A 16,927-nucleotide genomic window follows, 5' to 3' on the forward strand; every position below is an offset into this window, starting at 1 on the left:
AGAGCAAACTAAGTTTCTGGTCACAATTTACATGAATAACATTTTGCTTCGCACTTGTGCAATTGTGCTCACTGTGACAGTCCTTAAAATAATCCTTATATATGTTAAGGGTTGTGAGAAAAGAAAGCCCAAACACATACGAATTGGATGAAAATCAGAACTAAAAATCTGTTTTTTATAAATCTTGACAGATACCCTATCTATCGAGCAACTATCGAGCCACGAATTGAAACAGCTTTTTAAGCCTCGATAGATACTAGCTGTCAAATTTTAATAAACAATACTTCTTCACTTAATTCTTGGACAAATTTACATAGCTTTAATACTTGAACTTGAAACCTTATTTCTTGAAGCATTAAACACGTCCTAAATCTACCCAAATACAAGTAAAGTGCGTTTTGTCAAAAAAATTAGTCAATTACATAAAATATTGACATATATTCCTAACATAAATCACATATATCCTAACAAAGTGCATAGGAAATAAGGAATCCCTCAAGTAGTATGCAATCTCGATTTACCAGTCAAATTAAAGCACAGAAAGAAAAGTACATAGCAAAAAAATGTCTTACCTCTTTGTTTTTTGTGACCACCATCGAACTGTAAAATGTCTCGGGATAGATAATTTAAAAAAATGAATCAACCTGTGCTTTTCTTGTTTGACCTACAGGCAATGGAGGTATGTCTCTAACAAGAACCGCAAATTGTTCTGGTTTCACTTCAGGAGATATAAGAGTGTAAGCTCTCAGTCCAGGAACATGCTTATAAACCTTCCATAGGAGGTAATACGTGACAAATGAAACCCAATAAGTGGCTATAAGAATTGCCCATAAGTGAGGACTCCTCGCCTGCATTTACAAACAGAAAACTGAATTCAGAAGAAATGATCAGGAATAGATAGCTTACTAATAAACAAAATAGAAAGCCATTAATAGTTTGAATTCATTACGAAACAATATATTAGTTGGATGACACCACCAGCTCTGCAAATTGTGCCCCTGAACATATTCATTTGATATGTTTGAGATATTAATTAGTGGTTGAGAAACTTTACTATATGCACTTTGACAAGTCTAACAAATATCTAAGTCATCTTGATCATTTGACAACCTATGTCCGGAGAGAATGAAATAAATTGAACTATCCATCCAGATCATGAAAGGTAGGGTAGAATACTTTAACATGTCCCATGTATAACTTGTTAAGGTCTCTGAAAGTCCCATTGCTTGCGGTTGCTCTTGTCGACTACAAACTATCGTCAGTGACAGCAATTGGTAGAAGAACTGGCAACAGCACTGTGCCAGATAAAATCAAGATTCCCAACACTTCAGATTAATTGGGAAAGAGAATATAAGAAATTTGTTGTGTTTCTCCAGAAAAGTTAACATGCTTAGGTCAAAAGTAACATGTTTTGACATATCCATACATGCTTAGGTACCTTTAGTTTAAGGTTCAGACAGTCAAAAGTGACATTCATTCAGTCCCATTCAGTCAAAATGTTGTAAATAAGGCACAACTGATACTGAATAGTATTCTCGAATGACCTAACCATTGCATAACACTGAAAAACTAACATGCTTCATTATCTATTTTATATTAAGGATTTTCATTCTTGATAAAGAAGGGAATTCACATGTTGATATCATTTGCAAGTTTCAAATTGTTGCAGATTAACATATATTCAATTAAACTAATAACTTTAGTCATTCGTTTGTTAAACTAGGGGTATACTATACAATGTGCTTTGCTTAAAGATTTCAGAATTCACATACTACCTATATTACACACATGTATAAGTCTGTAATCATGTCAATTTGACAAGAAAAAAATTCAGTGGTGGGAGATTCATACACCAAGACAAACATACTAGTGAAAAGTTTATGATTACTTGAAGCTGGCAGATCTCCCTTCATGTATTGAAGTGCTTGATTCCACAATTTTGTTAAGCATTTTGGTAGAGATTTTCAATTGAAGTCCTTAATCTCGCTACTGAGCTAAGCACTCGCACAGAGGTTTCCAGGCTCTATATCTGCCTCTCTCTGAGTGTTTTGCCATAGAGGAATCTCACATTTAAGCTAAGCATTTGCACATAGTTGCATGTGTTATAGGTTCTCTCTCTCGCTCGCTCTCTCTCTCTCTCTCTCTCTGCTAGTTGTAATCCATACTTTCCCCTTTATTAAAGTAGTTAGATTCTATGGGCATAATCACTGCGGATGCAAACCTTATCATTATCAGGCTGGTGCTCGGGAGGTGCAGCATCAATCATGAAAATACCAGTAAGAAATATAGTGGCACATACATTGTCTAAACATGCCTACATGGTTCTTTGTTGTATGATTTGGATGGAGGAGGCTCTGCACTTCATATTGCCTCTCAAAAAGGAAAGATTCTATTAGCCACTAATGACCGTGCTTGGGCAAAGGGTACTTGCCATGCCATCACACCTAGAACTGACCTCTTATATAACCAAATAATGAAGATTCTAAATTACATAGACAATGATGCATTTTGAAAGCTATTCTGCCATTCCAATTCCTCAAACAGCTATACAGATAACAATATGTGGAAACTTGCTAATAATTTCAACATTTAACCAACAAATTTGAGGGAAATTATGAAAAGAAAGCAAATGCCAACGCTCCATTTGTTAACTACAAATCCAAAAAAGGTATTTTGATTTAAGCACCCAAATTCAAATCCGCAAGGCCCAACTTTTGCAATCCAAAAACATCACAGTGAATAAAAAGAATCATTATGCCCATTGCTTAGGGTCAACAATGGGCTGGGTTGAGTTGACCCACCCTGTTTTTACTAGGCACATGGGCCTAGTGGGCTGGGCCGAGCAGGTCATTGACCAGTAGACAGGCCAAGCCGAAAGGAAAAATCTTAACTCATGGGCAATACCCATTTTGTCTTCAGCAGGTTGGGGTCAGATGGGCTATCCAAAGGTTTTTTTAAATTGCTTTTCATTTCCCTTTTTTTTAAGGTAAGACTCAAATTATTTCTTAAATGATAAAATCAAAGAATTCAAACTTATTTAAATTTTTTAGGGTCAAAACCTAATAATTATTTTCATTAAGGCTTTAAATAGTTTTTTTTTCTATCTTTTTAATAAACCAAAATTTCCAACATTTAAAAAAAAAAAATCAAAGTTACTAGGCTATTAGCAAAACATATATTTAGAAATAATTGAGTTCAATTACTTCTAGTATCTTAGTGGTTAGGTGTCTTGTCTTCAAGAATTACTTTCTCACATCCTCACTCCATTCAAAATATTTTGTTAAAAAATATGAGTTAACGGACCGGGCTAATAGGCCCATCCAACAAACTAGGCTAATGGGCTAGTTTAGTAGGCACCCATGGCCTGTCCCATTGGGCTACTAGACTGCCCATGAGTCCTTAGTCAATGGTATTGGGCTAGAGAGCCCATTATCCAAGTGGGTTGCAGCTTGCTAGCCCGAGGGTCATGGGCAATTTGGTGACCTTTCTCCATTGCACAATTATCTAAATTTTATCATTTTTATAATGTCATCTCAATTTTGCTATTAATGTTTTATCTCATGGATCTAACAATATAGAGAATACCACATAATTTTTAAATTTTAAATTATTACATACCCTTATATTTTTAGATTTTAAAATATTAAATTGGATAAAATACTATTTTGGTCCTTAAACTTTACCAAAAATTTGATTTTTATCCTTAAACTTTAAGAAATTTATTTTTCATTCCTAAACTATTAAAAGTTCACATTTTGTTCCTAAACTATTGAAAATGTTTTACTTATGTTCTTAAACTTTGATAAAAATTTGATTTTCATCCCTAAACTATTGAATAAAGTTTTTTTTACATCCCTATTTTTGTCTCTGAACTATTGAATTTTTTTTTTTTTTTACAAAGTTTAGGGATGAAATTTTTATTTTTTTTTAATTTAGGGAGGAAAAACAAACTTTTAACAAAGTTTAAGGACCAAATTAGTATTTTATCCTATTAAATTTGTATTGAATTATAGATAAACGGATCCAAATATTGTGATTTGTGAGACTCATTAGATTTATAAAATAAATCTTTTTGTGTATTATTAAAGGATAGAGATAGAAGTAAAGCTTAAACAGTAGCTTACAATAATCCCTTCAAAAAGAAAAACCACCAAGAAGGCAAAAACTCGATTGATATTCGACAATAGTTCTGTTAGAATTTAGAACTTGGCCAAAAGAAGAGAGAAACACCAGTTCTCAAGAACACAAAGTAGACGGCAGTGTCGATTCCTGAGATGGCGAGGATGTCCTTTTCCGTGGAGGAAATAGCCTCCCGGATCCACGCAAACGGATTCCGGGCAACAAACCACGTTGTTTCCTGGTTTTCTCGACAACCATGTGAACAACAGCATCAAAACCACGAATATGACAAAAGATGTACGTAAGGACGTGAAAAAGGAACTAAAATCCATCTGGGTCTCTCTCTAAAACTCTAAAACACTCATTCTCTCTCTCTCAAAGCAAAGGTAACCGTTAGGATGGTATATTTTTTAACAAAGAGGAAAAAAGACTGTCAAGTAAGTATGAAGATTGATTGGAGGAGGAGGAGGTGTTGTTGCAGTTACGATTCATTGCCAAAAAAAGCAATGCCATATTCCTTTCTTCTTCTTCTTTTTCTATTTTGATAACACAATGCCATATTCCTTGTTTGAAAGATAAAAGAGAGAAAAATGAAAGAAAAAAATACCTCAAGGAAGAGTACCTGGTAATTGTGGGGTACTCTTTGCTTTGCTTTTTCAATGTTTCAAGCTACTTCTGGGAAATTAAGCAAAGGCCAACAGTGGCAGCTCTACATTGAAGTCAGGTGTTCACACCTGACTAGCAAAAAAAATTATATATCTATCAACTAACCTATTTTGTCTAAGTAAAAAAAAATAAATAAATAGAAATCCTTGAATTCAAAATCCCAAGAAAAATATTAAACATACTGAGATCAAAATTTCAAGAATTTGGTTAAGAAAAAACAAAAGAGTATCATTAAGTATACAATATTTTCACAATAAATTATAAGTAATAAGTTCTTATTTAATGACTAATTTAGAAGAAAAAAAAAATTCTTAAAACTGTCACTGAAGATGAAGAAGGCATTGACTGGGTCATCAAGGATAGGAAAAATTATAAGGTTCTCATGGTGGATAAGTAAGTAAAAGATTCTCACCTGTTTAAAATTGTAGAGTTTTAAATAAAAATTAAATACTAACTCAGTAATTTTAAATAGATGGAAGTCTTTTACTGGAATGATGAACAAATGACGTAGTCCATCATGAAGACAGTATAATTTCTCCAAGGATAGATGAATCGACAGCAATCGAAGACAACCTTGGGCACGTGACATTCATGGAAGACAGATGTTGCAAAAGTTGGAGCTAGAGGGATTGCAGTGAGGTCAAAGTTCATCTAGCTATGCAAGGTCTCACCTGTACAATAGAGTTCTTGAGGTAAGATTTCCAATTAAATTAATTTAGACTAATTGAATTTAACTGTTCTTAGTACAAACTAATATTGTTTATACTTTATTAATCAATGTAATCATGTATCCAAATTCAATTGAATAAATTAATATAGTGCACTTAGAAAACTATATCTCACACTGTGTCTAAATTGAAACTAAAACTCCCAAAATACCCTTATATATGCAAACATATTTTTTAAAATATGAGTCAAATAGTAATATTATCATAAAATTTTTCAATTTTTTATAACATATACAATTATTAAGAAGTTTAAAAATATAGCCTACCAAAATAGGAGTTGGCCTCCCTCCCAATTATTAATTTGAGTTAGTCCATACTCCATAGTGCTCTTAAAAATATATTGACCAATTGATACTTTTAGTTTTCTTAATTTTAATTTTTTTATTGTAAATATTTTTTCTTGTATTTGTTAAAATTTTGAATTATTTATGTCTTTTTTGAAGACTTCATTGATTCCATTATTTTTTTTATTCACTTTAGTAGACGATTAATTTGGTAATTTAAATTAAAAATAAAAATTTAAGAATTTCATTATGAATATTGTAAAAGAATTTTGTATCACAAAATTTTTTGTATATATATATTCATGTCTCATATCAAAATAACTTAGGTACAATACAGGTTCTCTATTTGAATTCAAACACATAGTTGTATCAAATTTAATTGTCCTTGGAAAAAAAATATATCATTTGTTCTTCATTGGTTAATACAACATCACTTAAGCAAATATACACACATACATACACTTAAGTTGTATTTGGCATTGACTTAAAAAGCCAATTTTGTTACTATTTAGCTTATTTTTGCTACTATTCAGCTTATTTTTGTTATTATTTGATCCAATTATACTTTTTTGTACTATTTATGGTTTTATTATACTATTTCATCTACGTTTTAGTTTTATCTACAATACTTTCAACAAAAAATTTTCAATTTCAACTAAATAAGCAGTTCCCAAACAGACTCTTATGTATTTGAATTTAATTACCTAATATCTTGTACCTAAAAAAATACCTAATTTTCTATTCAATGAATTATGACTAATTATAGTATTAAAAAATATTATGGTTTATGTACACATATGCATGTATTGTTGTATGTGTGTGGGGGGTTTGTCTAGACTAACTTATTAGATTTGGAAAGCTTACAACAATGGAGGCTGCTTACATGAAAAAATGAGCAAAAATTCCTTTGAAAGTACCAAAGAAAAAAAAGCAATAACAGAAATATAAGATTCAACCAAACTAGAAATTATTATAAGACACTCTAAAATTTTGAAAGATAAGAAAATAACTGTCTTTCCACTTGAAGACAATTCCATGTCATTGTTCACATTCACATAGAAATCAAGTGTCATAATGTACATAGAAAGTCATCTAGTATTAAACTGATGATTAGTTGAAGACATGTGATTGTATTTTCAGATATGATTGCTGACATTATAGAATGCGCATCAACTGTAGTTTTAGGCGAGATAACTGACAACTAAGCCATAGAGAAACAAAGAGTCAAGTCTGGTAAATCCAAGTGATGGCACACCATGGCAGAACATGTAGTTTAGGTGAACAATTTGGTTTCCTGCTCTCTGATCTGGGCCTCGATTCTTAGTAATTATAACAACTCAGCTTGGATTCATTGTTAGATCGTGAGTGAGAAACTCTAATCTATTTTTATTTCATGTAATGAAAATGGTCAGGGGCTAAGAAGGAAATTTTAAAACCTAGGAAAATAAGCCTCACCAAATCGAAGACATTGTATGACAAAATAATGCAATAACCTAAAATGTAAGCAACAGTTGCTAATCCAGGATAATTCAATGATATCATTTTGAGTTGACAGTGAAAGATTAAACAGGAATAATAATATAACTCCACACAACTGGTGCAAATTAACATAATATATTACAGACAACCCAATGTCATGATTCCCAATGCTTAACATATAAACAAATATGCTAAATTTAAAAAAAGTTTTGCTAACCAGATTACAAACACCAACAAACACAAATGTACATCAAACTAATGACCCTGATCTTGTAACTTTTGACAAGGCGTCTTCAAACTGGTACACCATCAATCTTCTCAGAACTTAAGCTTGGTGGGATGTAAGATTTGAAAATTACTTCCATATTATTATTAGGAATTTCCTTTGAATCGCAGAGAGCAACTTCCAGAGGTGTATCACAGAAAAATTGGTAGAATTTCTTATGGCAGACAAAGCCAAATATCAGGGACAGTATGATGAGTGTAATTAAGAATGGTGCATAGTAGAATTTCTTCACCCCAAAGTAACCAAACATTGTAACTTGGTGTAATATTAGAGCTGCAAGGATGCGTGTATGCAAGTGTGGCCACATCCTTCCATAGCTTTCGTAAGATGGAACATAAACATTGAGTGCCTGTCAAATAAAACACAAGAAAGAAAACTAAATTGACATGAAAAAAAAAAGAAGCAAATAGTTGAGCATGCTGGAGCTCAGCAAAGAGATTGGTAAAAACATAAATTAACTTTACCTGATTTCTAAGAATTAGCCATCCCAGGCCAAAGTAAACTATACCAAATGGGATATAAATAGGAGCCATAACAGCGTAGCAGAGGACAATTGTGAAAATCAACATGTCACCAGGAGCCCTAGTTCCATACTTAAGATCTCCTGGAAGCCAAGCTTCCATCATCTCTGCCTCAGTCTTACAAAGATACTTCATCTTTAAATGGAATATAATTAGAGGAACTATTCTGGACAATTCAAGACCATAGCCAACAAAGAACCTGGGAAACAAAGAATTATTAAATCAAATGAAAAGTGACCTCTTGCAAGCAGATAGGTATGCAAAAATAAAAGACCAAATAATGTATTAAAAGAAAAAAACAAATCTGGAAGACAATCTATCTCATCAAAATCCTGATCCAAAAAAATGGGATAAGCCAGATTTTGATACAAAGGGTGCATTGGCACCAATAGAAATAATATAGTTCTATTTATTTTCCATAACCTTTGAGTCACCAAAAATGGTTATCCCTCTAGATCATGATCAAAAGAACAGCCTTCTCATCAACAAGAACCTTTTTTTTTTCCGGTGTTACAGAATACAAAAGAAACCATAAACATAAGAAATGCAAAAATCATAATCTTACCTCAAAGCCACATAGGTCAGGAAGAACATCGCATTAAGTGGCAGGCTATTCCCTATTAAGGAAACTATAGAGTTAGGATCCTTCTCAATGGTCTTCAATGTACTGAACAATGTTCCACCCACCGACACTCCAATGAACACATCTAACACTATAAAATAAAAATATTTCCCTGAAGATGCTCTTACTACATGACTCTCAGAGGGTATTCCCTCAGCCTTGGAGAGAAAGTGAAGGAACTTGGGCAGCAAAGCCAAAAAAATAATGAGTGCAAGCTGAGGGAGGTAAGCTTCCAACACTGTCTTGATCGCGTCCAAATTCACAATTGACTCTAAAAATGGTAGATATTTCTTCAAATTTTCCAATGTTGTTAAAGCAGAAATAAATCCAATTGGAATCATGAAGAAAACTATCGTCAAGGCCACAATAACATAAACGACATATTGTCGTACTTGCCTCTGATAGAACTTGATTTTAAGATTAGTCCATATCACTTGGCGAGGTTCAGGAGCATTTGTAACTGTCCATTTGTCAACCATTTGAGAATGTAGACTCTGAGCTGCAGAAGCTGCAATCACCCTGCTCTTGAAGAAGACCAGAGCAGCATTTTGCTGCTTCTCTCTGAGAGTGACTTTTCGTTCTGATTCCAGTTTTGGGGTTACTTCTTTAATCTTTTTAGTATAGTACTCTATGCTATCAACTTTATTACCAATCAGACCAAGGAAGCCAATTCTGTTAGTGGGCCTTGCTCCTTCTGGTTTGCCAGCTCTCTTTGACTCTGCATATGCTGCTTCAGCATGGGCAAGCTTCTTCTTGTACCCTTCTAACTCTTTCCAAAGTTTGTTCACCTAACAGAATCAATCAATGTTTATAATAACATATACCACCCCCAAAAATGTAAAAACACGCCATGAACTGTTCAAGTCAAATGAGATTAATCATCTGGCCCATGGTATATTTTCTAATTCATCTTGAATGCTAGCACAATTCAGTTTCAAATGAAATATTGTCTTAAATTTGAACCTTCAAATATGATATATCCATATATTATAATAATAATTTACTTAGTATCACCGAAAGCTGATAAATTATGGTAAAGTAAATTCCCCGGACAAATATATCACTTAAAGTGCATAGATGTAAACAATTCTATAAGTACTGTGCAATATTTAACAGTCAAATTAATGCACAAAAAAAAATATATATATATATATATATAGCAACTCAATGCCTTACCACTTTGTTGTCTGTGACCACCATTGATCTGTAAAACGTCTGCGGATAGATACTTTCAAAGTATGAATCAACCTGTTTTTGTCTTGTTTGACCAGCAGGGACTGGAGGTATGTCTCTAACAAGAATGGCAAATTGTTCTGGTTTCAGTCTCACTGCAGGAGACATAAGAGCATCAGCTCTCAGTCCAGAGACATGCTTATAGGCCTTCCACAGCAGGTAATATGTGACAAATGATACCCAATAAGTGGCTATCAGAAATGCCCACAAGCGAGGACTCCTCGCCTGCCATTTACAATGAAACACAGAAAACTGAATTCAGAAGAAATGATCAGGAATAGATAGCTAACTAACAAACAAAATAGAAAGCCATTAATAGTTTGAATTCATTAAGAAACGATAGATTAGTTTGATGGCACCACTAGCTCTGTAAATTGTGCCCCTGATTCCCTGAACGTATTCATTTGATATGCATGAAATATGATTTGGTGGTTGAGAAATTTACTATCTGGACTTTGACAAGATTAATAAATATCTAAGTCCTCTTGATCATTTGATATCCTATGTCCTGAGGCTGAGAGAATAAAAGAAATAGAACTATTCATCCAGATCATGAAAGGTAGTGTAGAATACTTTAACATTTCCCATGTATGAATAGTCAAGATCGCTGAAATTCCCATTGGTTTTGGCTGCTGTAGACTTCAAGCTATCATCAGTGGCAGCAACTGGTAGAAGAACTGGCAGCAGCGCTATGCCAGATAAAACCAAGATTCCCAACACTGCAGATTAATTGGGAAAAGGAGGATATAAGAAATTTGTTTCTTTTCTCTGGAAAAGGTAACATGTTTTGAGACATAAGTAATGTATGGCTAACATATCAATACAACCTTTACTTTAAGGTTTGGACAGCAAAAGTGACATTTACTCATTCCCATTAAGTTGAAATGTTGTATAGGAACAACTGTTACACTACCATAAAATGACCTAACCATTGCATAACACTGAAAAACTACATGCTTCATCATCTATCTTATCTTAAGGATTTTCATTTTTCATATCATTTGTATGTTTCAAAGATTTCAGATTATCATTTATTCAATTAAACTAACAATAATTTTAGTCATTCATTTGTTAAAATATGGGTATACAATGTGGTTTTAGTTAAAGATTTCATAATATATATAATAACCTATATTACACACACATGTATATGTCTGTAAGTATGTCATTCTAACAAGAAAAAAAATTCAGTGAGGCTAATTGCAATAGTGTCACACACCAAGACAAACTTTCAAGTGACAAGATTATGATTAAACATATCCACTTGCCACTCGGTTATTTATTTTATAATTTGATGGAGGAGGCTCTGCACTTCATAGCGCCTCTCAAAAGGATAGATTATATTAACCACTAATGATCAGAGAGGAGTTTGGTGATTTGGCTTTTAGAAAGAAGAATTTGTTGACTGAGTTGATGGGGTTAGATCTGAGAGAGGACCTAGTGGGTCTTTCTAGTGAGGATCAGATTCGGCGTCTCCAACTCAAAGGGGACATTGAGCACTTGGCTATTCTTGAGGAGACTTCCTGGAGGCAAAAGTCGAGAGCATTATTCGTGAAAGAGGGAGATAATAATACTCGGTTTTTCCATAGATTAGCAAACTCCCATAGAAATGCTAATCAAATTAAAAGGATGGAGGTGAACGGTATCCTTTATGAGGAAGAGAATGATGTTCGCTCTCAAATAGTCCTCTTTTACCAAGAGCTGTATAAGGAAACTGAGGTGGGGCGTCCTTCTATGGATGGGTTAGAATTTGCCCGTATTGAAGAGGGGGATCGGGTGTCTCTAGAGAAGGAGTTTACAAAGGAGGAAGTCTTCCAGGTTCTTAAGGAGATGGAGGGGGATAAAGCCCCGGGTCCTGACGGCTTTACCATGGCCTTTTTTCAGAATTGTTGGAGTGTCGTGTAAAGGGATGTAATGGATTTTTTTGAAGATTTTCATCGGCATGCTTCGTTTGAAAGGTCTTTAAATGCTTCGTTCCTCACTTTAATTCCTAAGAAGTGCAGTGCCGTTAACATTAAAGACTTTCGCCCCATTAGTTTGGTGGGTAGTGTTTATAAGCTGTTGTCTAAGGTGCTGGCCAATAGGATGAGGAGGGTTTTGGATAATCTCATTTCTGAGACTCAGAATTCGTTTGTTGGCGGAAGGCAGATTCTGGATTCTGTGCTTATTGCTAATGAGTGTTTGGATAGCAGGTTGAAGAGCAAAATTCCGGGTGTGGTTTGCAAGCTGGATATTGAGAAAGCTTATGATCACGTAAACTGGGAGGCCTTGTTTTATTTGTTGGGCCGGATGGGTTTTGGGGAGAAATGGAGGAGGTGGATTAAAGCTTGCGTTACGTCTGTTCGATTCTCAGTCCTTGTAAATGGTTCCCCTGAGGGTTTTTTTGGTAGCTCTCGTGGGTTGAGACAAGGGGATCCGCTATCTCCGTTGTTATTTCTTTTGATAATGGAGGTTTTAAGTAGGCTGTGCAGAAGACGAGAGGAGTGTAATCTTATTCGGGGTTTCCGAGGTGGGAGGCTGTGAATTCTATTTGGGGTGAGTATTTCCCATCTTTTATTTGCGGATGACACCATCATATTTTGTGAGGCCTCTATGGAGCAGCTTCTGTCTATTAGGCTGGTGTTGTCTTGTTTTCAGGCGTTCACGGGTTTGAAGGTCAATGTGGGGAAAAGCGAGATTGTCCCCGTGGGGGAGGTGAATAATCTTGATGCTTTGGCTAATGTGCTGCAATGTAGAGTAGGCAAATTGCCTATGAAGTATTTGGGGATGCCATTGGGTTCTTCTTTTAAGTCCCCCTTGATCTGGAATCCTATTTTGGAAAAGATGGAGAAGAGGCTCTCTGGGTGGAAGCGTCTCTATTTATCTAAGGGTGGGAGGCTCATGTTAATTAAGAGCACTCTCTCATGTCTCCCGACTTACTTTCTATCTCTCTTTACAATTCCTAAAGCTGTGGCGGCTAGATTGGAATATATTCAGAGGAAGTTCCTTTGGGTGTCTTCGGAGGGGGGATTCAAATATCCTTTGGTGGCCTGGGATAAGGTGTGTATTCCCGTCGAGAAGGGTGGATTGGGGTTAAGAAAGGTGGTGTCGTTTAATCAGGCTTTATTAGGGAAGTGGTTGTGGAGATATGGCCACGAAGATACCCACCTGTGGCGTCGTGTTATTTCTTCTAAATTTGGAGAGGGGCTTGGGGGGTGGAGGACTAGGGCTTGCAGGAGGTCCCATGGGTGCGGCCTTTGGAGAAGCATTAATGAAGGTTGGGAGAACTTTTCTAAGCATCTTTCTTTTGTAGTGGGGGAAGGCACTCGTATCCGCTTTTGGCATGACAGGTGGGTTGGTGATGCTACTCTAAAAGTTCTCTATCCTGAGCTTTATGAGTGTTCATCGGTCAAGGATGCCTGTATCTCAGAAGTTTTGTGGATTCCAGAAGGGAGTACTGTTAGAGTGTGGAATATAACGTTTTATAAAGCTTTTGAGGATTGGGAGTTGGCGGCTTCGTATTCTCTTCTCTGGCTTATCCAAGCTCGTATCCCTCAGGGTAGTAGGAGAGACATCCTTTATTGGAGGCTCAAAGGGGATGGTATGTTTGATGCTCGGTCTTATTACCTCGCGATCCGGGGTGCTTCGGATTCTTGGCTTCCTTGGAAGGGGGTTTGGAAACCTAAGATCCCTAAGCGGGTGGCGTTCTTTCTGTGGTCTGCTGCTCATAGCCGGATTCTCACCCTGGATAACCTCATGCTTAAGGGTAGGCCTTTGGTTAATAGGTGTTGTTTGTGTTGCATGGATGGGGAGTCGGTTAACCACCTTCTCCTGCACTGTCCTGTTACCCACTCTCTTTGGTCTTCGATGCTTCAGGCCTTTGGGATTCCTTGGGTTATGCCAGGATCGGTGGCGGATTTGATCTCTTGCTGGCATCAGTGGCATGGAAAGGATAAGTCGGACATATGGAATTTGATTCCAGGGTGCTTAATGTGGACTGTGTGGTTGGAGCGGAATCGCCGTTCCTTTGAGGACAAAGAGAAGACCTTGTTTGAGCTAAATCTTTTATGCCAGCGTAGTCTATTAGAGTGGTCTCGGTGTTGGGGGTTTACTAATTGTTCTTCTCTCTCAGTGTTTATGTCCTCTCTTAGCTTTGTTCCCTAGTAGTTTTTCTCATTCTCTTGTTGTTCATCATCATGAACTTCTTGTATGACTTTCTTTTTCTCATTTATATAAGCTTTCTGATTACTTATCAAAAAAAAAATATTAACCACTAATGAAATTCCTTTATTCCTTTCTTATTTGAAAATAAAAGTCCATCCCTTTCTTATTTGAAAATTAAATTCCTTTATCCCTTTCTTGTTTGAAAAGATAATAATATAGCCAAATACTAAATGCCATACTAATGTAAAATATTCCAGTTTTATGGGATTGGAAAAGGAGATTGGTAGAAACTCTTATCCTCAATTTTAAAGAGACTAATTTTGACTTAAACCCATGACACATTCTAAAATTACATACACAATGATGTGTTTTTGCAAGCTATTCTGCCATTCCAATTCCTCAAATATCAATACAGATCACAACTTTTGTGCCCACTAAAAATCTCAACAGTCAAACTACAATATTGAGGGAAATTATCAAAAGATTGTATCTTGTAATCCTAGGAAGACATTTGCAACTATAGCACACTTTGACTTCTCCAAATATCTTTTGCAACTACATCCTTACTTGAATCACCTCCTTCCCTATGCTATTGCTTTATTGTTAGACAAAGTTTGGTTACAAACTAGTCTAAAACTATCTTTTTCAACTCATTACATGGCAAATTATAAGATTATCTATGTGAACTTTTTTAACAAGTTACACTGCACATGAATAATCTCTTCAATTACCAAATAGTAAATTAAACTTTTTCTAATTTTAAAATCATATAATATTAAATATTAAACAATAGCTTTATAAGAATCCTCCAAAAAAAAAACAAAAACCAACGTAAGTAATTTGTCTACAATTTAACTCAGACCTGATTCTAAGAAAAAAAAGAATTCACATGAATTCTGCAAAAAGGAAAAGTCGATTGACAATAGTTTTACGAGTTATTTTATGACCACAATTATTATCACACTTTTTCTTTCCGTAACTACCCTATCTAGTAATCTACCACTTTCACATTAAACTACAACTTTTTTTTTTTTTATCATTCATAAACAGTCGCATAGAATAATCGTGGAAAAGATTGTGATCATAGAATTCTATTGTAATCCTACAAGGACTTGACCAAAATTACATGCAGAAAGTGACGGAGTGAGAGAGGGAGGCAGAGACAAACCAGCCCTCAAGAACACAAAGTAGACAGCAGTGTCATATCCCGAGATGGCGATGATTTCCATTTCCGTAGAGGACATAGCCTCCTGGATCCAAGCAAGCGGGTTCCGGGTACTGGACCTTCCTTTGTATGGACCCAAACCCTTCAAGATCCGATTCGGGTAGTAAATCACGGTGTTCCCTGGCTTCCTCGACAACCATGTGAACAACAGCATCAAAACCAGGAATATCACAAAGGACGTCCCTAAGGACGTCAAGAACGAACTGAAATCCATCTGGGTCTCTCTCTAAAACTCAAACAAACAATCTAAATTTGCCTCTGTCTCCGTCTCTCTCTCTCACAAAAATAAAAAGAAGGTTTACGAGTGTATTGGAAATGGGAAAAGCGGGTTGATGCATCATTAAAGAAGGAAAGCAAAAGATAAAGAGGAAAGAAGATACTGTACTGTAAGTATGAAGATTGACTGGAGGAGGCGTTGCAGTTACGATTCATTGCCAAAAAAAGCAATGCCATATTCTTCTTTTGAAAGATAAAGAGCTCAAGAAAAGAAAAAATGCCTTCAGGATGATTTGCCGGTAGTGGAGATGTGGGGTACTCTTTGCTTTGCTTTGTCAGGCTTTTTTTCTTTCAGTCTTGGGGAGGTAAAGGCAGTGCCGGCTCAACGAATTTCGGCCCTAGGCGAGAGCTTTATACGGGCCTTTTATTATATGTAATTATATTTTTATTTTATTTTTTCAATTAAAATTTATTTTTCTTGCTTTTTGATAATCAAAATTATTAATTAATTTTTTACATTCAAGTTTCGGTAACATTTTCTTTTTAATTGATAATATAGCTAATCCACTTAATTTTTCTTGTGACATAGTTGATCTTGATGATGCAAAGAAAATCAGTAGGCTGGATGCTCCGGACTTGAAAGGACTACTAGTTCTTTCTGCGGCCTGAAAAAAAAAAAAAAAAAAAGAATCAAAGGCGGCCAGGGCTGCCGGCCGAAAACCCTCCGATGGTAAAGTTAGTTTTTCTCTCCATATTATGAGTTCCAACTTTCTTGGTGTCAAAAATGAACGTACCTTGGCCTTGTCTGAAACAGCCCTTTTATAGTGTTCTTACAAGCGGTTATTAAGATTGGAACCTCTCCTAGATTCAAGGAGAGGTAGGAATCAAGTGTAACTTGCATAACCGTTTGGGAATTATGCTTCTGTTCCACAACGGATACCTGGCGGTTATGCGTGGGATAAGGGATTGTCATGTCATGCTCGGAGATTTTCCTAAGTGTAATAACCTCGTCTTGGGGGTCCTTGGATATGTACTGGTATGCGCAGGGGTTGTTTCGTCTAACAGACGAAGTCTTTCAGGACGAGGTTATTAGCGTTCTGGACGAGAGCATCATTCTGGTGATGCTTACCTCGTCCAGAACTCTTCTTCCTTCGACGAGGTAATTCTGGGTAAGTTCCTGAGGGTGTTTACGATGGTGGCCGGGTTATGGACGACCTTTATGGACGACTTGGAGATAGGCTAAATCAGCACCCTATCAGTTGCCCCCTGTTCAAAGGTCGTCCAAAACGCTTTGGTTTCTGGACTCACTTCAATACATTATTCCACGTGTCTCAAGGTAAAGGGTGCCCCAAATTATGCCACGCGTCATTATTTACTCGGATCAACCGTTGTGTCGATTTGGGTT

General features: G+C 35.7%; 1 protein-coding gene and 1 pseudogene across 1 annotated transcript; both read right to left on the bottom strand.

Annotated features, from left to right (window-relative positions):
- The window catches only part of LOC142633470 (hyperosmolality-gated Ca2+ permeable channel 3.1-like), a 98,068-nt pseudogene extending 93,617 nt beyond the window's left edge, over window positions 1–4,451 (bottom strand).
- A 2,941-nt stretch (window positions 4,452–7,392) lies between these two features.
- Window positions 7,393–15,652, bottom strand: LOC142637064 (CSC1-like protein ERD4). The gene is made up of 6 exons (XM_075811353.1): window positions 15,250–15,652; window positions 10,512–10,657; window positions 9,882–10,163; window positions 8,649–9,493; window positions 8,027–8,282; window positions 7,393–7,911 (listed from the first exon to the last, which is right to left on the bottom strand). The coding sequence occupies exons 1-6, from the start codon at window positions 15,518–15,520 to the stop codon at window positions 7,570–7,572; spliced, it is 2,142 nt and encodes a 713-aa protein (XP_075667468.1). The 5' UTR covers window positions 15,521–15,652; the 3' UTR covers window positions 7,393–7,569.
- Between the last annotated feature and the right edge of the window lie 1,275 nt (window positions 15,653–16,927).

The sequence above is a fragment of the Castanea sativa genome, chromosome 5, assembly GCF_040712315.1.
Source record: "Castanea sativa cultivar Marrone di Chiusa Pesio chromosome 5, ASM4071231v1".
NCBI classification, from domain to species: Eukaryota; Viridiplantae; Streptophyta; class Magnoliopsida; order Fagales; family Fagaceae; genus Castanea; species Castanea sativa.